The following is a 26,131-nucleotide window of genomic DNA, read 5'->3' on the forward strand; positions in this document are numbered from 1 at the left end:
AAACGGTTATAAGTCGAGGACTGTACTCTGTACTTTCTACTAATCAAAGAATGAAGCAATATGTACTACAGGCAGGGATTTTGTGATATTTTACAATATTTTGTAGTGACTGGTTTTCAGTATTTTATGATATTACTAAATAGTAATTAGTGATAATTTTAATATATAAAGTAGATTATTTTCTTGTTGATTTTTTTTATCACTTTCAGTTTATATTAATTTTTCTTGGAAGTTAAATGACTTCATTTAATTGTTTCCTTGAGTATATTTAGTATTTTCTCAAGATTTTGCAGTTTGAAAAGGCATTGTGCAAAGCATGTGAAATATTTATAAATGCTTGGGTTAACATAATAACATAATAAGGCAAAAAAACCCTCTGGATTTTAATAGTATGATAACCCATTAGCTCTAACCAATACAGATATATGTTCTATTTGATTAAGATTCATTCATACTTAGTGTGTGGCTTGTTATTTTTCGCTAGCATTAAATAGTGTCTTCTTATTTTAGAATATGGATTACGATTTGAAACAAGACTGTAGTCAATTAGTGGAAAGAATAAATGTGTTCAAAACAGCTTTCAGTGAAAATGAAGATGATGAAAGGTAACTTAAAGTCACTAAACATATTACAAATGTATTATGATATGATAAACATTTTATAAAGTTTCCAACAGTAAAAAGAAACACATATTGTATTATATCACCCTAAAATTTTTTGTTAGCCAATAATTGATTGAATTTGCCCATTTCTTAGAGCAGTGTTTTTTTCCTTCCCAGTATACATGAATTATTGCTACAGTTTCACACACACTTGGCAGAGAACTGCTATTTTTTAAAAAACATTATTTTTGATTCCCCATGTTTAGCTATGCAAATAATATTTTCTAATAAATGGAGTTTGATATTTTGGTACACTGTACACTGTGTCTAATTTGAACTCATTTTTTAAATAGTATATTCTCCAAACATTTTATAGTGCTTATTTTCTCTTTGTTCATAGTCGTCCAGCAGTTGCATTAATTCGGAAATTGATAGCAGTACTGGAATCTATTGAACGGCTTCCGTTACATTTGTATGATTCACCAGGATCATCATATAATCTCCAGGTAATTTTGCAGTACTATGGAAATCTGCTTATGTTGTAGAGGAAGTTATTAACAGCTATATGATTTTTTAAAAAAATATACAAATTCAAAGACAAGCATTAAAATAAGTGCAGCTATTTAACAATTAAAAACAAGGGATTTGATTCTGAAGAAAAGAGTGGGGAGGTGCAATTCCTGCACAAGTGCATTCCATAACTTGGGAATTATATAGGGCCTCATTCTTAACTGACACTCTTTAAGAAAAACTGATTTGGATGCTATGGCTGATAAAGTTCCAGATAATATAAATTTGACCTTTTTTTTTACTTAGAGTTGATATTTTTTCATTTATATAGCCTGGAGATGAGGCTAGGATTCTTGTCCTTACCCTTTCTTTTTTCATAAAAGCAGATGAACAAGATTAGCCAGATCAGTAGACACATTGATGAATTCATACTTACAATCAGCTGAGTTGCAAGAGAGTGGTGAAATTTATTGTTGAGTTCCCTTTAAAAAAAAATCTCTCTAAATTACGTGTTTTGGCTAATTTTCAGCTAATCACCAGTGTATATTATCGGAGCATATGATAGAATCTCCTTGGCAGGTGTGTTTGGAAGAGATATATTATCTTAGATCAAACAACATTTGTTGTTACAGTTCTTTGGTTAGAATAGAACAGTGATGGTGAACCTTTTTAGTACCGAGTGCTCAAACTGGAACGTGTGTACTGGAGCGCCGGAAACCCGAAGACCAGCTGGCTAGTGCGCATGCACACGCTGGCCAGCTGGTCTTTAGGTTTAGCTGGTCTTCATGTGTACCGGAGCGCCAGAAACCTGAATCAGTTGGCCAGCGTGCGCATGTGCACCGGCCAGCTGGTCTTCGGGTTTCCGGTGCTCTGGCATGCGAAGATAAACTGGCCAGAAAAGCAGCTGGCGACGGCACATGTGCCCAGAGAGAGGGCTCTGCGTGCTACCTCTGGCACATGTGCCATAGGTTCGCCATCACGGGTATAGAAGAACTGGTTTGAAGGACAATGTTCAGCTGCATGTGATGTGGTCCAGTTTCTTGTGATCTGTCGAGTTAACTTTGTTTGCAGCATGGCTGATGTTGTTCTTTCGTTCTAACCTATAAACAGACACATTGATATCAACCCAATCTATCAACCACTTAGAACGAAAGAACAACATCAACCACAATCCCGAAAGCAGCATTTAAAGACCAACAAACAGCCACGCTGCAAACAGTTATAACTTGACAGATCACAAGAAATCATACCATATGACACGCAGCCGATCAAATCAACCTGAAACCAGACCTTGACATCCTCTAATGGGGATGAAACGTTTGCAACCAAATCGCTAAGCTCAGAGCTCAAACCATCAACAGATTTCTTCATTATTTCAGAAAAGGGCATTACATCCAAACTATCATTTTGATACAGGAGTGTAATGTGTACTGAAATTGGTTCTCAATTTCCCAATATAGGAATATTTGCTTTAATTTAAAATTGTAAGTTTCACAATTCATTAAATTAAAGTAAAACTTTGTTACATTTTCTATAGATATTAACAAGACGGCTACGATTTCGTTTGGAACGTGCTTCTGGGGAAACAGCTTTGATAGACAGAACGGGTCGAATGTTGAAAATGGAGCCTTTGGCAACAGTAGAATCTTTAGAACAATATCTTCTTAAAATGGTGAGCAAAATCCTTTTCGCTCATTTTGCAAATGTCAGGTATTCCGTGATCCTTTAGTAACCATCATATTTTTTTAGGTGGCAAAGCAGTGGTATGATTTTGATAGAGCTTCGTTTGTTTTTGTACGAAAACTGCGGGAAGGCCAGACATTTATTTTCAGACATCAGCATGATTTTGATGAAAATGGAATTATTTACTGGATTGGAACAAATGCCAAGTAAGACTTCAGGAATTTAATTAATTTAAACATATCTTAAATAGTTTTTATAAAAACAGTCAGGATCTATTTCACTGTTCATGTGATTTCAGTTTAATCTTCTAAAGTTAGGAAATGTAGAAGATTAAAGTGATTAAATATATTAATATTTATGTTAGCTGTTTAGATTTAATTCTTTCATCAGTAACTGTGTTTAGTTTCTCAGTTTGAAATGTATAATATGGAAATATAAACTTCATGTTTGCATGAATTATAGAAAATATGACTTAATTTGTTCTGCTTTAAACTTACATGTATTGTGATTCATGAATATTAATGTTGTTTTTGTTGTAGAACAGCATATGAGTGGGTGAATCCAGCTGCCTATGGGCTAGTTGTAGTTACATCTTCAGAAGGAAGAAATCTGCCATATGGTCGTTTAGAAGACATCTTAAGCCATGAGAGTTCAGCTTTAAACTGTCATACTAATGATGATAAAAATGCATGGTTTGCAATAGATCTTGGTCTTTGGGTGATACCATCAGCTTACACCCTGCGCCATGCTCGTGGTTATGGACGATCAGCTCTCAGAAATTGGGTTTTTCAAGTTTCTAAGGACGGACAGAACTGGACTACTTTATACACTCACGTTGATGACTGCAGTCTAAATGAACCTGGGTATGTTTTTCTTCTGTTACATTTGCATCTGTGATAATAATATACATTTAGGCCAATAATATTGTGAAACATTCTGAACCAACTAAATATACAAAGAATCATCGCTGGTACTAATGAGTTCAGGAGTGTTTCTTGCATTCTTGAACTTCTTTGTGATTTATGGAAGTATTGTTATGCCATTATTTTGCTTCCAGATCTTAGTGGGCATTTTTTTAAAGGCTGTATAGCAGTGATGGCGAATCTATGGCATGCATGCCAGAAGTGGCACACAGAGCCATCTCTCCAGGCACGCGACCCTTCACTCATTGCTCTTCCGGGTTCTAGCGCACCGGCCAGCTGGTCTTCATATGTGTAGGAGTGCTGGAAACCGGAAGATGATCTTCCTGTTTCCAACCACCTGGTTTCCCGGTTTCCGATGCTCCCGCACATGTGAAGACCATCTGGCCGGTGTGCTGGAACCCAGAAGAGCAACAGGCGACAGCTCACATGCCCAAAGACGCTGAGAGGCAGTTGCTTCCTAGGAGAGCAGACCTGTCGACCAGAACAGGCGGGCTGGTGCTTCCCTCCATCCCTGCCCGAGAGGGCTTCTTGCACGGCTCCAGCCCACAGCACCAACACACGTCAACAGTCCAGAGCGCCTGGCCAGCTTCAGCACACAGGACAGAGGAATAGCGTTTGCTGGCTGGGAGGGCAGCAGTCCCACCTGCTCCTGCCTCCGCCGTGGCGAGGGTGGTGGCGGTTCTCGCACTGCTGCTTCTGGCCAGGATGCTGAAGCAGCGAGGAGGAGGAAGAGTCACTGTCGGGAAGGTGAGCTGCCCCAGGAGGACCGGAGGAGAACACAGGTCCTCATGTATGGAGACGCCACTGAGGGCCTGGCTCGCCAGCGGGGGAGCAGCTGCAAGGACTGGATGGTTGCTGCTGACCCTCGCCCTGCGGCTGCTGCTCTTCTGGGGCAGCGGGGCTGCGCAGGAGTTGAGTCCGCGCAGGAGGAATGTCTGTCCCGCGCCAGGGTAAGAGGTGCGCAGGCCGGGAAGCGGTTGCACTCCCTTGACAGAAGTGGCGGGAGGTAGGGCTGCACTGGCTTGTTCTCGGTGGCAGGTTGGGGGGACACTTCCTCCCGGCCAGAGTTGGGGTGATGCTCTCCCGCCTGATGGCCCCCCAACCTGAGCCCCAGGAATGCCAACACCCCTTCCTCCAAGGCCGGGAAGGGACTCTAGCTTTCCAGAGCAATTTTCTCTCCCTGTCCGGGGCTGCAGAACCGGTTGGTGGGGATGTCCTGCCATCCCGATGACCGGGGGGGACAGGCAAGGACCCCTGAAAGGCCAGGCGGAGCTGGCAGAGGGTCCGTTCACACGGGGCTCATCCCTCTCCCATTCCATCTCCCACCTCCAGCGCCACCTCTGGTGCCCCCCACTACCCTTTCCCCCTGTGGCCCGGGCCAATTTTGACATTCAAATTTTAACATTCTTCCAGTTTCTGGTGTGTGTATGTGCACCGGCCAGGTGGTCTTTGCACAGGCATGCACACCAGAAACCAGAAGAGCAGGTGGTGCCGGTTTCCGGTGCACACAGTGCTCCAGTTTAGGCACTTAGTGCCAAAATGGTTCACCAACACTGCTTTATAGTATACACTGTGTTATATTGTGAAGTAGAGTGGAGCACTGATTCCTTATTTTTAAGGTACTTGGCTTTTTAAAATATTTAATGCTTTATACCCCAAAATGTAATTTTGTGAGTGTGTTTTTGCTCATTTAAGTCTATTTTTTTTAAAAAAAAATAATCTAATTTTTGGTGCAATTTTCCCAAATGTAAAGTTCAACGGCAACCTGGCCACTAGACTCACCGAAGGATGAAAAACAAGGTTGGAGACATATAAGAATTAAACAGATGGGAAAGAATGCCAGTGGGCAGACACACTATCTCTCCCTGTCGGGATTTGAACTTTATGGCACTGTGAATGGTGTATGCGAAGATCAGTTAGGTAAGCAATGTAAAGTAACTGATTTTTCATTATGATTATTATTATTACTACCACCACCACCCCACCATCACCACTACTACTACTACAGTAATTTGGGCCCTAAATTGTGTATTTTCCCAATATTTGTTGATGGCCATAAAGATAATTTAATGTGACATAATCAGCTTGGGTTGCATTCGTTGCATTTCAGCTACTTTGAGCCAGATTAGAATGTCTGATGATGTATAGATTGAGTCTAAATAGGGTTTATAATCCAAATTTCACATCTGTTTAGGAAAAGCAGCTAAAGAAGCAGAGGCTAATCTGCGAAGGCAGAGAAGACTGGTTCGTTCTCAGGTTCTGAAATACATGGTTCCAGGTGCTCGTGTCATCAGAGGAATTGACTGGAAATGGAGAGATCAAGATGGCAGCCCCCAAGGGGAAGGCACTGTTACAGGTGAATTACATAATGGTAAGCAGATATTTAAATAACTTCCTCTTCTCAAATGACTATTAAAATAGTCTTTTATTCTTGAATATTTAACCTATGTGAGTGGGAAAATGTTTATTCAGAAATCATTGCGAAAACAATAATTGGTACATTTGGCTGATAATTTGATAGTCATTTCGCTATTCCCTTTTAAGGTAAGCAACATTATATGGAGTAAGAAAAGGAGTAAAAAATAGAAAGCCAAAAAATAATGAAACTTAACTAAAACTAATTTACTCCAACATTCCATATATACATTCCTTTCTATTCTTAAAAAAACAGCCTTGCTTTCACCCAGTTCATATAGTGGTTCATACATTACCTTTTGTTCCTTCTCACTTTTATAAATCTCATCAACTCCATCCAACTTTCTCACTCCCTTTTTGTGATATGAATATCCTTTCCTCATATACAGGATTTGCTTTGCAGCTATATTCTCATTCTTTCTCTCTATGTAGCTATACTACTTCAGTATATTCCTTCTCACTAGTCACACACTTTTGCTTTCAATCAATATTAATTCATATATCCATGAATCTTTATACTCTATCCCACATACTTCTCAAGAACACTTTTCCTATTGAAATCAACTTATTTTTGCTTCTCCTGTCATATCCAGCTCTTATTTCCACATAATAAAGTGGATGATAACATGTTTTATAGAGACATTTTACTTCTTTTGATAAGTAAAAGACCACCTACTGCTTCTTTTTAACCAATATTTGCAAATTTTAAAATATCCATCCATTTTTCCACTATTAATTAACATTCTACCAAGGTATACATACTCATCTACTTGTTTTAGTCTTTTTACCATTTATTTGAAACTTGCAAACCTTCATTCTATTTTCCTTGTCAGCCTTGGTGTTTGATAATGTAATCTGCAGATTTGTATTCCTCGTTATAAAACAGTGTCATCTATACAAATATATGCAAGTTTATGTCCCTAATCAATATACTTCTAATATTAGCACAAGTATTTCTTATACATTTATTCATAAATACATTAAACAGTCAAGGGGGTATTAACATATCCTTTCTCAGTACTGATCCATTTGTAAGGATTCCATTCATAATGCTTTACTTCCATCATATCTCTCTCTTTATTACCCAAAGCAAATTTCAGCAATCAATATCTCTGGAAAACTTTCTCAAAACCAAGAAAGATTAGCAATAGCACTTAGACTTATATACTGATTTACAGCCCTCTCTAAGCAGTTTATAGAGTCAGCATACTAGCCCCAACAATCTGGATCTTCATTTTACCGACTTCGGAAAAATGGAAGGCTGAGTCAACCTTAGGCCCTTCAGGACCAAACTTTAGGCTGTGGGCAGAGTTAGTCTGCAATTACAGTTCTCTACTCTGATGACACCTGTTTGGCTATGTTAAATAAAAAGGGCAGTTGCTGAAATTAACCTCATCTATGCTTTCTAAAATATAAATAATTACACAGTGCTAACCACAATTGTTTTGAAATAAGTTTGATTACCAATACTTGAAACTTAACAGATTTATTTCCAAAGGAAAAGTGAACAAGGACAATTGAGACCTATACTTTGCAATGTTCCTTTGAAAAATAATGAAGTCTGCCATTCTCTTAAAAATAACAATAATAGGTGACTAAATAGTACAGACTCTTGACCTAACCAAAAGAAATGACATCCGTAGATATTTTCAAATCTAATCTACCTGTACGCAGGAAGTTTTTTATGTATAGTTCTATAAATGTGTTTCAATAAAACTAGTTAATTAATAAAGAACACTTTGTTGCACTAGACCAAAAGTCTTGTCTTCATATGATGTGAATGTAACATGCTTTTCACATATAGTAATGAAATCATAAACAAAACATATCAAATACTAATTGTATAGGTTGTACAGTTTAACTATAACCATTGTACCCTTATTTTTGATGTGCTTCATACTGTATGAATGATCAATTATTCAAGAAAAACTAAAGCCCTCTCTCTATATATAATATAAAAACAGCTTGCTATGGTATTCTGGCTTAACATTTTGCAACTTGCCTTTTTTTTCTTTGGCTTTTATCAAGTTTACTATGCATTTTCATACTTTGTTCGCTTCATTGGGATCTACCGTGTTTTCCCGAAAATAAGACCTTGTCTTATATATCTCTTTTGCCACCAAAAAAGGCACCAGGTCTTATTTTCGGGGGAGAATGTCATCCTTTGACTCACCTCACTTGCGTGTGTCACCCTCAGCCTCCTTTTCGCTATCAGAGGCCTTCAGGAACTTCTTTAGCTGGCAAGGCTTTCCTGAAGGCCTCTGAAGCCGATAACAGAGCTCCAGATCGATCCAAAGCTCTGTTATCGGCTACAGAGGCCTTCAGGAAAGCCTTGCCGGCTGCAGAAGAAATGGGATGAGGTGTGAGAAGCCTGGCTGCAACTGTCCAAAAATAAGCAGTAGGGCAGCTCCACACATCCCCATCCCCACCCTAGCTTAATTTTTACCCGTGCATCCTGGAGTGGGCAGGGTCTTAATTAGGGCTTATTTTGGGGGTAGGGCTTGGGTACACATGTAAAAATCAAGCTGGGACTTACTTTCAGAGTAGGTCGTATTTTCGGGGAAACACGGTAACTGCTTTTTTACCATTGTATATAATGAAATTAAATTGGATAATGCTAAGGAGACTTTTTAGTTCTAGATTTTTAACTATAAGTTTAGAATTTATTTATTTATTTATTTATATTAATTAACTGCCCAATTCTGGTAGACCCTGGGTGGTGTACAAAAACTAAAAAAACAAAAACATCAAGAAACATTAAATTAGCAGACAGCCCACATTAAAATACTCTGCTAACAAAACCCACAAAATAGTATAGGGGCCAGTAAATAGTGACAAACATCAAACTAAAGACTGGGACCAAAGCTAGGTTTCACAGCTGTCCAGAGCCCTAAGAGAATGAGTGTGCCATCTTTATAGTTCCAGACTCTCTCTGCTTTTCTGTATATATGATTTTCACATTTTACAGAAAGTCACATTAAAACAAATACTGAATTTAATAATAAGTCAGGCATTATCTGAAATAAAGATATTTTTATCTTTAAACAAAGATCAAACAGGAAAAGATGACACCCAAACATTTCCAGTAATTTAAGATTTTAAAATATAGAGGTATGAAGAATAAATGGCCATACCCTTTAAACATCCATATATTTCTTTCATGTAGGTCAATTTTTATTTTTAAGGGAATTTTTTTTTTAAAGTTGACATCAAATTCTGTTTCCAGAATTTGGATGGGTTCTCAAATCTGTAGAATTACAGTGAACAACCAGATAGCATCTACAACAACCATGCTGTTTGAGTTTTACATTTTTATTTTACTTCAAATTCCCTGAAGTATTTTTATAGCTCAGAATAATGGCCCGATGGGAAGCTGATCCCATGTTGTGGAGCTACTGTCTGACACGCTCCTGTCTGCTTTCTGCTGGGTCTCACAAACTCCTGTCCCTTTCTAGGCTGGATTGATGTCACCTGGGATGCTGGTGGCTCTAACTCTTACCGTATGGGCGCAGAAGGAAAATTTGACCTCAAGCTTGCCCCAGGGTACGACCCTGATTCAGCGGCATCACCCAAACCTGTTTCATCCACTGTTTCAGGCACAACGCAGTCATGGAGCAGCTTGGTGAAAAACAACTGTCCAGACAAGATGACTGCTGCTGCAGGCTCCTCAAGTAGAAAAGGAAGTAGCAGTTCTGTGTGTAGCGTGGCCAGTAGCAGCGACATCAGCTTGGGTTCGACCAAAATGGAACGGAGATCTGAAAATGTAATGGAACAAAATATAGTTTCGGGCACTGACGTCCATGAGCCAATAGTTGTCCTTTCTACTGCTGATGGTGTGCCCCAAACTGAAGTAGGTTCAGCATCCAGTGCAAGTACCAGCACCTTAACAGCAGATGTGGGCAACGAAAATGTTGAAAGAAAGCTAGGACCTGACAACTCAATCCGTGCGACTGGGGAATCCAATGCCATATCCATGGGAATTGTTAGTGTGAGTTCTCCAGACGTTAGTTCAGTATCTGAGCTAACTAATAAAGAAGCTGCTTCCCAAAGACCCCTTAGTTCTTCAGCAAGTAACAGACTGTCAGTGAGTTCACTGCTGGCTGCTGGAGCTCCAATGAGTTCCAGTGCAAGTGTGCCTAATTTATCTTCGCGGGAAACCTCTAGTTTGGAGTCCTTTGTCCGGAGAGTGGCAAATATAGCTCGCACCAATGCTACTAACAACATGAATTTAAGTCGAAGTAGCAGTGATAACAGCACTAATACTTTGGGAAGAAATGTCATGAGCACTGCAAGTAAGTAAAAAGTGTTTTGATAAACTGATGCAATTTCTGTAGAAAAGAAAGTGTTCTTTTGAAATAACTTTGGGAAGGGCAATTGAATACTTAACATTAGCCATATTGCCTCATATTGTTTATGTTGTTGGATTTAGTGTGGCTAATAACAGTCACACTGTAGAATGTTCCTTGCCCTTTTTAAAAGGGTTTGGTTTTGAGTAAAATAACTGGGTTTCATATTTTGTTCATTAAAATGTCAAACATAATCTACCCATTGCCGTGCTATTTGCTTTTGATTTTATCTAATTGTATTAACTGTACCTTTAATTCTAGCTAATAGCTGAAGTCCCAAGGAATGCATCCATGTATTAACTGATATCTGCTCAGAACATTACATTTATATTTTACCTAATTTAGAAATATGTAATCTTTATATTGTGACTTTGCCTGCATTCATTTTTTCTTATGTAGTGGTCTTATTGAATAGTGGATTTTGATTATTTTCAGTAGAGAAATACTGCTTTTTTATATAACACAACCACCAGAAGATATATAGTGCCACTTTGAAAACAATTATATTTTACTCAGTTTCTTACTAAAGAACTGGTAAAAGAAAACAGGAATAAATCCTATTTTGAGAATTTGAAGGCCTACTTCTAAGTGTGTTATACCTGAATGAATACAATGTCATGTAATTATTTAGTTTTTGTGTCAGATGTTGCTTTTACTTAGCAGAGCCATTTAAAAAAATGGCATGAGCACTGTTACACGCAGTGAAGAAATAGTGAAATTATTTTTCATAGAAAAGAACTTGAAATCATTAGAATCTGAAATGGAGCTTAAATACCATAAACCATTTGAGGGGCTACTATGCAGTTTTCATTTTGCTTTGGAATGTTATTGCTTGTACTTAGGAAACTTAAAATAAATCAGGGTATATAATTGAGGACATTTTTATGGAATCTTATGTAAATCAATGTATGTTGTATTACATGTTTCAACTTTAAACATTTAATTTTAAGTGATGAAATCAGTTAAATAGCCAAGTAGCCTCTATGATGTATTTTGCAGTTCTATAAACATTTTATTGAATCTAATTTTTCCATCCTAGAGCTTATTAAGAAAGGATCACTAAAATATAATGATTGATAGCAGGTAGTGAAAGTTGTGTTCATGCCAGACTGTAGTTTGTTATGATGCACTGCTGAACAAACCATGGTGTACAAATGGACAGCAAATCATGAACTGAAGTGGGGAAGATCTAATGATTTTCAAGGAGAAGAACTACTGCATATCCTGAACATACAAATAAAAGCATGCTCATTTTAAATCAGTAGAATTGTTGCCTGTAAGATCATAATTTACTTTGGGTTAGATGGGCGGCCGAATAAATTTGATAAAATAACTAAAATAACCCTTTATGGTGGCTGTTCAGTCTACACAAATCAGAAAAAAGAAATAGTCTTGCAGAATTTTCTAAATATGTTTCTGCTTAGAAAGTGAAATAGAAGTAGTAACTCCTACTTTCTTTTGATTCTCTGGTCCTGTCCTATTAAGAATAGCTGATTGGATGCAGTGGTGCTATGAATGTGTAAAGTAACAAACATTGTTGAACTCTCAGTTTCCTTGAACAGGGAATAGCCCACATACATCATCAACTCTTTATAATCACAAACTTTTTATAATATGGATTACGCATCATATAATTATTACAACGAGATATGTGGGCTACGTCATAAGAATCACAGTTGCTTCTATACTTATTTTGATGTTTTGTTTTATTTAACAGTCTATTTTTTTCTTGGCCTGCAGTTCTGCGTTAATTACCATAAGCTTAGTGACTTCTGTTTTTTTTTTTTTTTAATATTGGTTTATTTTTAATACACAACACTCATTAATGCAAATTGTACTACTTTGGATTATTTATTTTATCTTACCATATCTTTATAGCTTCTCCTCTAATGGGTGCCCAAAGTTTTCCTAATCTGACTACAACTGGTACCACCTCAACAGTGACCATGTCTACATCCAGTGTTACTAGCAGCAACAATGTAGCCACAGCAACTACAGTTTTATCTGTTGGTCAGTCACTTAGTAACACTCTAACTACTAGCCTAACATCAACATCTAGTGAGAGCGATACAGGTCAGGAAGCAGAATATTCTTTATATGGTAAGTTTTATTTTTAAATGAACATAAGCAGATTTCCCATTCATGGTTTATTTTTGTCACAGGTTTTGTGCTTAGTAATTTCATTTACTAAAGCATATCAAATGATTGTTTGCCCCTTTATTAGCTACATAAAGGCCTCTTCACAAAGGATCTCAGCTACTGTCAATATTTCCATATACTTCAGCTCTACACACTTCTCTTACATGGTTGTCACTTAAGGTACTTCTTTATTGATATTTCAGTAGTGGTGTTTTGACATACAGGACATGAAATTTGAATGCCGTAGTAAATGAAATAATCATCTGTATACATGTATTGCACGGATTAATGGATAGTCTTCCTCATGCTTTGCTACAGTCATTCATTTGAAGAATAGTTTGCAACAACTACCATGGCATAGTTATAACAATATAGATAGAAATTTGCTTCTAAAAATGACTACTTCTCATTATTTTTCTTCATAACTGTTCTCTCTCCTCCTCTGTAAATTGGTGAATAGTTTGGGATATTTCATGAAATTAGCACTTTGGGATGTGAATAGATTCAGGGACATTGTCAAAAATGTTGAAAAGCATTTGCAGTTAGTAATTAGCATTTCCATAGTGTTTTTAATATTTAATGTTTGTTCAAATTCAAAACCTCAGTTCCAAATAATTGTTGGCAGTTGGTTTGTACATTGTGTTTGGAAGCAGCACCAGTGTTAGTTTGTTCTTTTAGATATCTGCAGCAAATTATAATTATACAAGATACAGAGCAGAGAAATGTGATTCTATTTATATGGCCAAATAGAGGCTTATTAATGTTTTCAGTATAAATATGGTTACTTATTTTAAAAATATACTAACAAATTTTCATTTGTTTAATATCCTTACAGTCGTGTTGCTTCAGAACTAGTTGAAATTACTTCCATTTTCAATCTTCAATACAGTAAATTGATCCATATCTAATGCTGAGCTAGGAATTTTAATTATGATTCCTTGAACCAAATATAGTGGTCTGCCTTATACAAAAGTGTAAGAATTAATGAATTGGTTTATATGTCACATTAAAGCAGGAGCAAACAACCTTGCTATGGCTTGGCATAAGATGTGAACTGACTCTTGTAGAAACCCATAAAATAATACTGAAAAACAACTGAAGTGTTAACATTACATATTTGGCAGTACAAAACCTTAAGTATTTAGAATATTCTTGCTATAGGAAACAGCAGGAAGTCAACATGAATCTTGCTCCTTATAATACTGATCAGCTAATGTGCCGAAACTTTTAAAGTTTTTTTTTTGTCATTTAAAAAAAAAAAAACCAACACACAAAAGCCTATGCAGTTCTTATTGAAATGTCTGTTGTTATTCTGAGGTACTATACCCAACACTTAAATCAAAGCATTGATTATCTTTTCCCATTTTTTAGGTTGCAATAGGAGTTTCTTTAATGTTCAGGAAAGGTTCCAAACAAGGAGACCTCAAGCCCAATTGGATTTCCATTGTAATAATACGTGGCTTCCTTACATGTTTGCAGATGCTGCCTATGTAACTGAGCTTGCTGTAGTATAGTCTTAATTACCTAAAAAGGGTTAACTAAAACAACAGCCAAAAAAAAAAAAAAAACACGTTCCCCAATTATTATTATTTCAAACATTGCCAACAATACCAACATTTAAATATATGCATGCACTGGCTAAAATAGAAGAGACCATGCTTTAAATACAAACCAGTAGCCAAACGTCCATGTGTCATCTCTGATTTCTGAAGTGTGCTTTGAAGTACATATGAAAAGAGCATATACTTCATATAAAACCTCTGTATAAAGCCTGTTCTCTGACTCCATTAATTACCACTCAAGTTACCGTGCTCTTAAGCTAAACTATAAAATATAAAAACCAATAGATGTGAATTAAATTGGGAAGAAAGTCAACCTAATCTGTGTTTATGAGGTCCAAGAACAAAATCAGGTGCAGAATGGTTCCTCAGTGAGTTCTGTGCACCATTGCTATTCTTGTTCCCCAGACAATAGTTTCCCCAAATTGTTCCATCAAGGCCTCAGCCAATAATAGCTCTGGCCCTAATGGGGCTCTAGGTTGACTCAGCCTTCCATCCTTCCAAGGTCAGCAAAATGAGGATCCAAATTGTTGGGGGCAATATGCTGACACTGTAAACAGCTCAGAGAGCGCTGCAAAATACTAGTATAACACTTAAAATGCTACTGTATTGCTACCGTCCAAGGTAGACTTTAAACATGATAAAATGCAATGCATAGTCCTCTTGCAAGGTACAGAATATTTAAGACTTTCTGCTAAAATGGCAACACGAGAAGCCGAGTGTTGTAATAGCTCCTCTGAGCCTTGCAATAACTTTGCCAAGTTGTTATTTTCATGTCAGAGAAAAGAATTAAGGACTATTTCAGAACATTAAAAAGACTGATTCTTGAAAACAATTGTATTTTAGTCAAATACATGAAACAAACTCTGGGAATATTTGTGCTTTGATTTAGATCTGTGGACATCTTCATTGTTCCTCCCAGGGAATTCTGATTTATTTATATATTTACTTTTTAAAAAATATTATTGTGGTGTCCAAAACTATTTCAGCATGAAATACTGATCTACAATCACCTATTATAATAATAGAGTAATGGGCTGTTTACACCCATTGTTAATCAAGTGCTAAACCCAGGACACTGTTCTGAAATGCTTTCTCTCTCCAAAGAAAGCAGTTAACATCAGTATTATTATCCAATAATACAGCAACCCTGGAAATGGCACTGGATAAATTAAGTGAGGGTCTGAGAGGGAACTAATATAATAGGATGAGAATGTATAGTCCACAGTTGTTAGGTAAACAGATTGGGAAAACAAATGGTGATATTTTGAACGGAGAACGATGACATTTTTCATCATGTCTTCTGACTACTAGTTGGTGCTCAAAGATGTGCTCTGCTAGTCTTCCGATTGTTTGTCCTACGTAGTGGCCGTTTCAGTCCTTAACACTGTATGTTCTACATGACTCCTGTTTTTTCTTCTCGGGCTGCTAGGATGTTTTGGAAGGCTTTGGTTGGTTTGTGTGCACATTGATGTCATGTAGATCTAATCTGTTGCTGGTTTCTGAAATGTTTTTGATGTATGGCAGTGTTACCCTGTTTACAGCTTGTACTGGTTGTGCTATATTGGGTTGACTGGTCAGGCACTTTTTGATGAAGTTGTGTGGATATCTACTTTGTTGGAAGATGTTACATAGATGAACTGTTTCCGTTTTCTGAAGGAAAACGTTCAGGGCAGCTGCACTGTGTTTGTGCTCATGAAAATGTAGGTAATGCTCGACTTACAGCCACAATTGAGTTTGTTGAGTCCTCTATTGCTTAGCAAAATAGTTATTATCTTGCAGCAATTGTATGGGAAATGAGATCAGGCATAGAAAGTTAATGCGTTGCTGTTTTATATAGGCAATAATTTTGAGTAGAGTATATTGTTCAGATTGCTAGGGTAAGGTAGCAATTGTTTGTTAGAATTGAAGTTCTAAAAATAATTACAAAGATGATTCTTCAGGGTTTTATCACACTTTCTGAAGGCAAGAAGTGGAAATATATCTTTTGTGAATCGTTTTATTGCTATTGTCAAGTTTTCAAAAGTGTATGGAGGGAAATAATGGGTATAAAATCTCATTCTTATCATACAGGAAAAAACCAGCATATTTCTATTTCTTCATTTAACATTAAGATTAAAATTTAGATTGGTTTGGGTTTTTTATTAATTACAAATAGTTTTCCATTCTTTTTCAGGTTATTTTCTGAAATCCTTTTTCCTTTTTCAGCTTAATGTTGCCCTAATTTGTCATAATTTCTTAAAATAGGTTTCAGTCCTGTTTTCTTGAACATCATGCTAAGTGAACTTCTTTTTCCTGTTCCTGCTTTGAATTTATCAAATCAGTTCATCTATCACCTTTGCTATCTTTCTTTTTAGAGACTACCTTACGATTGTCTATGTTTTTCTGTGTAGATTTCCTTGATAGTTGTCGGGCTAGCACTCTGTTGGCTGAATTAGATGATGATGAAGATCTACCAGAGCCAGATGAGGAGGATGATGAAAATGAAGATGACAATCAGGAAGATCAGGAATATGAAGAAGTAATGGTACAGTGTATATGCTTTAACAGTTCTATTCTCTCTCCGTTTATTCCAGGTCTTGAATTTAAGAGAGATTTATAATTGTAGCAAAATTTGAGCAGCTTATACAAACCTAATACTGTACATGTTTGCTTTTTTTTTTTTTAGCGTGTTAATGAATCGCAAAGTACAAGTGATTTATTTGTTGAAATTGGGCTTAAATCTAACTGATAAAAGTTTTTTCCATTTTCCCCATAGTTTTTGTGTTTATGTATGCTTTAAATCAAACGGATATTTTCAATTAGTCCTACATATTTTCAGTTATTTCCATATCATAATGTTTTGAACAGGAAGAAGAAGAGTATGAAACAAAAGGAGGACGTAGAAGAACATGGGATGATGACTATGTGTTAAAGCGCCAATTTTCTGCTCTAGTACCTACCTTTGATCCAAGACCTGGCCGTACTAATGTGCAGCAAACAACTGATTTAGAAATTCCTCCCCCAGGTACACATGAGAGCAGTTTTAAAAATGTGGGAAATTCACATTGTGTGAATAAAGCATCAGAGGAGGAAAACATCTGATTTGCGGGAGCGGGGAGGAGGATTGCTGAGCCACAACAATGGAATTGTTTGGTTTGGGTTTAGTGGAATGTTTGAACCAACTTCTATGGTTTATGTCACAACATTATTAGACATGTAATTACTAGGTTAGTTCAGATATTAGAAAATACATTAAGCTGATAGATATAGATATAAATATAAAATATTATATATAAAATCTTTGTCCCTGAAGCCAATGATTGGATTGGGAGAGAAAAAACAGTGTTATACCAACTAATCTCCCATGCTACCTTCCTGTTGGGATAAAACTGTAGGCGTACACACCTTTTTCAGTGGAAGGAATTGAAAACCAGGGATATTGAGTAGAGGCTAATTGTGGGACTGAAAGGAATAGAATTTGAAGGAATGGGATAAATACTTTTAACTATTTAAAAAATTTACTTGTACTTTAATGAATTTATAGGCTCTTTTCTTTTTTCCATTTTAAAAGTAATTATTTAAGACAGTGTATATACTGCTTATCCCATCTTGTATTTGTTAGCATTGTTGAATTAATTGTCCAAGCAAAGTTATCTCTTCATAGAAAAAAACAGGCTGCCGTGTTTCTGAATAATTTATGCTGGTTTATGGCAGCAATAAATATTTGATTTTGATTTGATATGATTTTTGAGCAGCAGACAATTTTGTGCAAAAGTTAATTTTAGTTTTGAAAAATATTCCCCAAAGGGTAATTTCCTTGAACAGTTAGAAAATTAAAATACACTACAGAAGTAACTCTAGTTTAAAAAAGCAGCAGAACTGCATAAGAGTGGCTCTTCATTGTTTTTTTTTTACTGTTCCTCCTGTTTTTTGACAATTTATTTGAAAATGGTATAAATCTTGAAACTTGCAAGATTTTAAAAACGCTGGGTAACTGAGAAGTAAAGATGATTTTTTAAAAAAAGTTTAAGTTTATTTATATACACTATAGTTGACAATAAAGTTATGCAAGATGCAATATAACAAAAATATGTGATAGATTGTAAAGCAATGCAGAAAGACACTAAGTAAAACTTTGTACTGCTACTCCCTAGATCCCACAAAAACACTCTACCTGAGGGAGACGGAACTAGAAGGAAATACTGAACTCTTCAAATAATCTTGTGATACTCCTTGAGCATTTTTCTTCACTAAGTTGGAGATTTTTTTACAGACACTATGTTTCTATATCTACACACCATGCAAATTGCTAATGGCATTTTAAGAAGATTGTAGTGTGTAACTATAATGGCCCCAGTGTGCCTTTACCAATCTTTAGAACTTACTGCTCATGTTTACTGTTGTCCCTCTCCCAGTATTTGCTTTCTGAAAGGCCTCTACAATTGTAAGGCTGTGAGTTCATTCCTTAAATTCAGCCCCATTGCCTTTATTGCACATTTAACTTCGTTGTACACAAAGATTGCAGCAATTCAAATTTACTTGAGTTTTCAGGTGCCTCAGAAAATAGTAAATTATTACTAATTTTTCATCAATTCATTGGTTGCAGGAACACCTCATTCGGAACTCCTAGAAGAAGTTGAATGTATGCCATCACCACGTTTAGCACTTATCTTGAAAGTTACAGGACTCGGTACAACTCGTGAAGTTGAATTACCCTTAACAAATTTCCGGTCAACTATATTTTACTATGTACAGAAATTGCTACAGCTTTCCTGCAATGGCAATGTGAAATCAGATAAACTTAGACGAATATGGGAACCAACATATACGTAAGAATTCAAGAATATGTTCATAATTGTAAAATAATCTAAAATTGTAAATTTATATCTGCTTCTCTGATAGTAAACTACAACAAACACATATATTTCTGAATAAATATATGTAGGAATATTCTATTAAATAATTGTTAATACATGTCAGAAACAATGTCTTGAAATATTTCAATATTAAGAATACTGTGTCAGTCTTTGGGGCCATTATTTCTTTACTGTTTTCATAGTTTTTATCTTTACTGTGATAAATAGATGTGGATTGAAGAATTACATAAAATATTTTTAACTGCATGAAAACTAACCCAATCTTTTTAAATTGTTTTTATTTTTTTATAATTTAAAGATAAGTTTCAAGAGCAATTCATTTGTGGAATGAAGAATTATATTGGTTGCTCTGACATTCTGTGCTGGATAAAATTTTCAGAAATAGAAATGTTTCAAAACAATTCAAATTTGGACCATTTCGTATTTGAGTATAGTTGTTTTGAGTACAGAACTCTTCATTTTGAATGCGAAAGAGCTCTTTTGAGCCTGTGATGCCCTTTCTTGATTTTTGGGATAGTATCTTAAGTTCAAAACAACCTGCTTTGCTTTTGAAACAGCTGCTATGCAATCAGATGCTTCAAATTCTTGGTTAAATTTGTGATAGCCTGAATTTGAAACATTTTGAAAACTCGTCGTCTGAAGATTATTTAACATTATATTATTATGAAAAAGGAAATGAAAGAAATGCACTTCTCTCTTCATTTTTCCTACAGTGTGTATAAATTTATATGCATATATGGTGCTCTCCTCTGCTTTTTTTCTAAACTAAAAGTTTCCAAACATAACTTCATAAAAATTGTTTTATTTCTTTGATCATTCTAATAGTCCTTTTCTATCACACTTAATGATGCTTCATTATCCATGATTACGTACAATGACAAGCAGTTTAGAATTATTCACATATTTTGAATTATATCATTCATAGTTTCTAGCCATACTGTCCAGGGTTTATCTTGAAGTCCAAAATATCTGGAGAGCTTCAGTCCCGTTGTACAGCTTATAATTTAGAAATAAGTTCTTTGGCAAGGAAAAACTATCAAAACTATATAAATAACTCTGATCTTTTCTATGTTTAGAATTGTATACAAAGAAATGAAGGATTCTGATAAAGAAAAGGACAGTGGGAAAATGGTGAGAACAATCTTAACCTTCAGATGTTTGCAGTTTTTGCACCTAAACAGCTTGAAAGCTATGCTAAATTAATTTTTTTACATAAATTGTGAGATTATTTCATAAATGCATGTTCCTAGTGAAGCATAAATTTAAATCTTTCAAGCTTACAATCAGGAAAGACCAACATTAGGTGATTCCTGTTGTAGGGTTGCTGGTCAATAGAGCATGTGGAGCAGTACCTTGGCACTGATGACTTACCAAAGAATGATTTGATAACCTACCTGCAGAAGAATGCGGATTCAGCCTTTCTGCGTCACTGGAAATTAACTGGCACTAATAAAAGCATTAGGAAAAACAGAAATTGTTCCCAACTCATAGCTGCTTACAAGGTATATATCTGCATCTAAAAGTATTAATTTGGAAATGTATGGTTTTGGTCTTGTGAGATAGATTTGATATAAAGACTAACATTGTTTCTTGATTAAGTGTCATTATGTGCTGTTGTCATAGTTAGCTTTTACAAGCTGCAGTTTTTTGTATACTTCTGAATTGGTGCAGTAATGATATCCTTAACATAATGCCTAACAATAGTCTAAGCTCCAGCTTGAATTACCCATCTTTTTTCTTTTAAAAACTTTTTATTTATTTTTATTTATCAAATTTAGAAACTGCCCATCTTCTTTACAGAGGAACTATGGATGGAGTTCAGATAAAATACTGCCTTACCTCTGGGAGGGAAAATGTTTCCCAAAAAAGGGGGGAGGGGGCAAAGGCAGAGAAAACTCCCTTCCTGGATCCCAGCATTTGAAATTCTATAACTGATAGGGTCCATAAACACCTTCCCCGCTTGATTAAGTAGCATGGGCTGTTGTAACGAGTCAAGTTCTAATATAAATTCAATTTGTATTTATTTTCCTTCTGGTAATTCATGCAGGATTTTTGTGAGCATGGATCAAAATCTAATTTGAATCAGGGAGCTATTTCCACACTTCAAAATTCAGACATTCTTAGTTCAATTAAAGAACAGCCTCAAGCCAAAGCTGGTAATGGACAGAATTCCTGTGGAGTAGAGGATGTTCTGCAGTTACTCCGTATTCTCTACATTGTTGCAAGTGACCCTTTTTCTCCTCGAACTTTACAAGAAGGTGAGTTGGAAATGTCTGCTAAAGATTTCTCTCCTAAAATTTTTTATTAAGAAAACGTGAAATAAAAAATTCTGTTATTATTTCAGAAGGAGATGAACAGCTCCAGTTTAATTTTCCACCAGATGAATTCACTAGCAAAAAAATTACCACAAAAATTCTTCAACAGATTGAGGTGATGTATTATTGAAAAATTATTTTAAGATTTTCAGTTGTATAATCTTTTAGATGGTTTGGAAATTTAATATATGATTTTGTTGAAAAATTAATTCTATGAATATGCCCTTTATATATGATCTATTCATTTCACAAATCAAAATGTAAAGAGAGGCTATCTATCTGGGGGCCAAGGAGATATCCAACGTCAAATAAAACTAATGTAACCAGTTATACAATTCAGTCGACATACTTTCACACTTGAGTGGTAAGCTTATTTGGATGGAAATTACTGAGATATCTATTATAAAAGTTCAGAAGATTAAATTTGCATTTAAATAGTAAACATTCTTTTTTTTTTGACATTAAATTAGTGGAAGAACCTATCTGAGACAGTAGCGAGTAAGCACTATTACTCTGAAATTTGGTAGAAGGGGATCTTCTAGTTCACGGGTGTCAAACTCATCGTGTCATGTGACATATCATGACTTTTTTGCCTTCGTGGAGGGGGTGGGTGTGGCTGTTCTAATTGGACCACCTCTGTTCTAGTTCAAGGCAATCAGAAATTTTTGATCTCAGATACCATTTCTCAGACCACCGGGAAATCTCTGTTGCCTGTATGTCATTGTGGTGGGATTGTGATCAAGGTAAAGAGAGATAGACTGCACAGATAGAGAGGTGGGATGATTGTTTCAGTGTGTTAGAAGAAACCTTCAAAATCCAGAACTCTCCAGGCTACATTCCCAAATGTTGCTGATCTATCCAAGAATTGTAACTAAGCCCAGTTTTAGATTTTGTTAAACAACCCCACCTCCTAAGCCAGAGAAGTGAAAAATACTTAACATGCCTCTGCTCCAGATTTCTGTTTGCCAAGAATTTCGTTTTCTTGGAGGTTGCCACGCTTGAAGATAAGATTGCTATGTAAGAAAATTAATTTTTATAAAACTTTTCTGTTAATTTATGAGAGCTCTACTAACGTTGTGTTTGAAGCTGAGTGTGGAAAGGACAAGCCAGACATTTACAAATAGCTTTATATCTCTGCATTTTACCTGTCTGACTTACCTGTTTTCATATCTTAATTATTAAATCGCAGGAACCATTAGCATTAGCAAGTGGAGCTTTACCAGACTGGTGTGAACAGATAACTAGCAAGTGTCCTTTCTTAATCCCATTTGAAACGAGACAACTATATTTCACATGCACAGCATTTGGAGCATCAAGGTGAGAACTTTGCTCAAAATTATTTAATTTCTTAGTTATTCATTCTAGTGTATAACAGTTTTTTTTTAACATGAACATCATAAGCATTGATTTGTTATGTTAGGGGCGAACAATCTTAACGTTCATAATATCAAGAATCTTCAATATTTTACAGAAAGTGATGAAAGAGATGCTTATCATTTTAAACTAAATGAATGCATTTATTTTTCTTACCAGAGCAATTGTGTGGCTACAGAATCGACGTGAGGCAACTGTTGAGCGAACACGAACTACAAGTACTGTACGAAGAGATGATCCAGGAGAATTCAGAGTTGGGCGCCTTAAACATGAAAGAGTCAAAGTTCCACGTGGTGAATCCTTGATGGAATGGGCAGAAAATGTTATGCAGATTCATGCAGATAGAAAGTCAGTTTTGGAGGTAAAATATATCCTTCCTTTCAAAAAGCAGTAAAATAAAAATTAACAAGACAATCAATCTGTGTATCCACAGGTCTCCCTTTCTGGAGTAAAGGGAAAAGAAGTTTTACTTTTCAGCCTCCCATATACTCTATGCATACTGCATAGAAAACAAAAGTTGGGGGTGGGGGGCACTGTTTTACAGTGGTTCTCCTCCTTTCTCTCCAACCGATCGCAGTCCGTGTTGACAGGGGGGCAGAGGTCGACCCCGAGGCCCTTGTATGTGGAGTGCCGCAAGGATCGGTCCTCTCGCCCCTTCTTTTCAACATTTATGTGAAGCCGCTGGGTGAGATCATCCGTGGTTTTGGGGTGAAGTACCATCAGTACACTGATGACACCCAGCTGTACATCTCCACCCCAGACCACCCCAATGATGCCCTTGAGGTGATGTCCCGGTGCCTGGAGGCCGTACGGATCTGGATGGGGAGGAACAGACTCAGGCTCAACCCATCCAAGACCGAGTGGCTGTGGTTTCCGACATCCCGATATAGTCAGTTGGCACCATCTCTGACTATTGGGGGTGAGTCGCTGGCCCCCACAGATGGGGTTCGCAACTTGGGCGTCCTCCTGGACTCGCGGCTGTCTTTAGAAGAGCATATGGCGGCTGTGGCCAGGAGGACTTTTTATCAGGTTCGCCTGATTCGCCAGTTGCGTCCCTTTCTGGATCGGGACTTGTTACGCACGGTCACTCACGCCCTTGTCACCTCACGCCTGGATTATTGCAATGCTCTCTACATGGGGCTCCCCTTGAGGAGCACCCGGAGGCTCCAATTGGTCCAGAATGCGGCCGCGCGGGTGGTGACGGGAGCGATGTGGCATTCCCATGTGACCCCCCTCCTGCGCGAGCTGCACTGGCTCCCAGTGGTCTTCCGGGTGCACTTCAAGGTTTTGGTTACCACCTTTAGAGCACTCCATGGCTTAGGACCAGGGTACTTACGAGACCGCCTTCTGCCACCAGTAGCCTCTCACCGACCAGTTCGCTCCCATAGAGAGGGGCTCCTCAGGGTGACGTCGGCCAAACAATGTCAACTGGCGGCCCCCAGGGGGAGAGCCTTCTCTGTGGGGGCACCTGCCATCTGGAACGAGCTCCCCCCGGAGATACGGAGGATCCAAGACTTACGCATCTTCCGCCGCGCCCTAAAAACGTTTTTATTCCAACAGGCTGGTCTGGCCTAACTCTCCCTTTTAAATTGGCTTTTAAATTGGGTTTTAAATGTTTTTTAGATAAATTGGATGTTTTTAATTTTTTGAGCCTAAATTATTTAATCTGTTTTTAATAGTTTTTAACTTTTGTATGTCTCTGTATTTTATTTTGGCTGTTCACCGCCCTGAGTCCTTCGGGAGTAGGGCGGTATACAAATATGATAAATAAATAAATAAATAAATAAAGTTAAATTGTTGGGGGAAATATGCTGACTCTGTAAACCGCTTAGAGAGGGCTGAAAAGCGGTATATAAGTCTAAGTCCTGTTGCTGTTCAGTCTTTCATTTTCATTCACTGGATGTCTCTATTGATTCTCTGTCTCTTCTGTAAGTAAAACAAAAGTTATCTATAGAAGGGCAAATCTGAATGCATCCCCACACTGTTCTTTCATCTTCACTGCTGTGTGTTGTAAGATAGGAACATTTCCCTTGGAGCTACTTAGAGCTCTTGTTTTTTTGATTTTCAGGTGGAGTTTTTAGGGGAGGAAGGAACAGGATTAGGGCCTACGTTGGAGTTTTATGCATTGGTAGCAGCAGAATTCCAGAGAACAGAATTGGGAGCGTGGCTCTGTGATGATGATTTTCCAGATGATGAATCACGACAGGTATATTTTCTTTTCAGAATAAATACAAATAAAAGATATGGTACTATGTAACTTCAATAACATTTTTCTCCTTTGCCTTTTTTTTTTATAAAAAGGTTGATATCGGCGGTGGATTGAAACCTCCAGGATACTATGTACAGCGATCTTGTGGGCTCTTCACAGCACCTTTCCCACAGGATAGTGATGAACTTGAAAGAATCACTAAACTGTTTCATTTTCTTGGGATTTTCTTAGCTAAATGTATCCAGGACAATAGACTTGTAGACCTGCCAATTTCTAAGCCTTTTTTTAAACTCATGTGCATGGGTGATATTAAAAGCAATATGAGTAAACTGATTTATGAATCACGGGGTGACAGAGACTTGCACTGCACTGAAAGTCAATCAGAAGCCTCTACAGAGGAGGGACATGATTCCCTGTCAGTAGGAAGTTTTGAAGAGGATTCCAAATCTGAATTTATTCTTGACCCACCAAAACCTAAGCCTCCAGCATGGTTTAATGGAATCCTAACATGGGAAGATTTTGAACTGGTAAACCCTCACAGAGCAAGATTTCTAAAGGAAATTAAGGATCTTGCAATTAAGAGACGTCAAATATTAAGCAACAAAGGCCTTTCAGAAGATGAAAAAAATACTAAACTTCAAGAACTTATGATGAAGAATCCATCAGGTTCTGGACCTCCACTTAGCATAGAAGATTTAGGGTAAGGGGATTTTTCTTCTCAACTTGTTTTTGTAAATGTTGGTTAAAAGAATTGGCATTTCTACTTTGAAAATTGTGTAAGCTACATGTTTTCTAAACAAAATCACATAAATATAATTGATATTATTTGCAGCATTACCTTACAATTTGATTATATTGAAGTATTTTGTAGATTTTTTTATTTAAACAAACTTTTCTGTTCATGTATATATTATTTTTCATTTGATATTAAGATATCCTTCAATATAATGAAGTTATGATTATGAATAGATCATGCTAGATAAATTTTGCATAACTAGAAAAAGTTGATAGATTTTTCTTTCCTGTAGTCTTGGTATTATTCAATCAAAGTAACATGAGGTTCAGGATAAACAAAAAGTGCAAATTTCTTCAACTCAATTAGTTGATTAAAACCAACTGCCAAAAGACATGGATTTTTTAGAGAGTTCTCTACTTTAAAATCTTATAAAGAACTGTTAGTCATAATGAGCAGGTGTA

The 26,131-nt window shown here is 36.7% G+C and overlaps 1 protein-coding gene across 10 annotated transcripts in view; it reads left to right on the forward strand.

The window, feature by feature from the left end:
* Positions 1-26,131, forward strand: part of HECTD1 (HECT domain E3 ubiquitin protein ligase 1) — a 79,240-nt gene that overhangs the window by 43,718 nt on the left and 9,391 nt on the right. Inside the window, exons 18-37 of one of the 10 annotated variants that reach the window (XM_034417962.3) lie at positions 511-605; positions 1,003-1,108; positions 2,650-2,784; positions 2,862-3,001; positions 3,335-3,658; positions 5,472-5,638; positions 5,913-6,089; positions 9,589-10,425; positions 12,358-12,579; positions 16,571-16,704; positions 17,028-17,184; positions 18,766-18,988; positions 20,113-20,167; positions 20,356-20,538; positions 21,084-21,294; positions 21,381-21,466; positions 22,541-22,668; positions 22,885-23,086; positions 24,794-24,931; positions 25,027-25,634. In XM_034417962.3, the coding sequence (XP_034273853.1) occupies positions 511-605; positions 1,003-1,108; positions 2,650-2,784; positions 2,862-3,001; positions 3,335-3,658; positions 5,472-5,638; positions 5,913-6,089; positions 9,589-10,425; positions 12,358-12,579; positions 16,571-16,704; positions 17,028-17,184; positions 18,766-18,988; positions 20,113-20,167; positions 20,356-20,538; positions 21,084-21,294; positions 21,381-21,466; positions 22,541-22,668; positions 22,885-23,086; positions 24,794-24,931; positions 25,027-25,634 (4,328 nt within the window). The remainder of the gene's footprint in view (positions 1-510; positions 606-1,002; positions 1,109-2,649; positions 2,785-2,861; positions 3,002-3,334; positions 3,659-5,471; positions 5,639-5,912; positions 6,090-9,588; positions 10,426-12,357; positions 12,580-16,570; positions 16,705-17,027; positions 17,185-18,765; positions 18,989-20,112; positions 20,168-20,355; positions 20,539-21,083; positions 21,295-21,380; positions 21,467-22,540; positions 22,669-22,884; positions 23,087-24,793; positions 24,932-25,026; positions 25,635-26,131) is intronic. The other 9 variants (XM_087874961.1, XM_034417964.3, XM_087874971.1 and 6 more) reach the window with 9 other exon arrangements.

This window comes from Pantherophis guttatus, chromosome 1, assembly GCF_059756535.1.
Source record: "Pantherophis guttatus breed Tessera chromosome 1, ASM5975653v1, whole genome shotgun sequence".
Classification (NCBI taxonomy): domain Eukaryota; kingdom Metazoa; phylum Chordata; class Lepidosauria; order Squamata; family Colubridae; genus Pantherophis; species Pantherophis guttatus.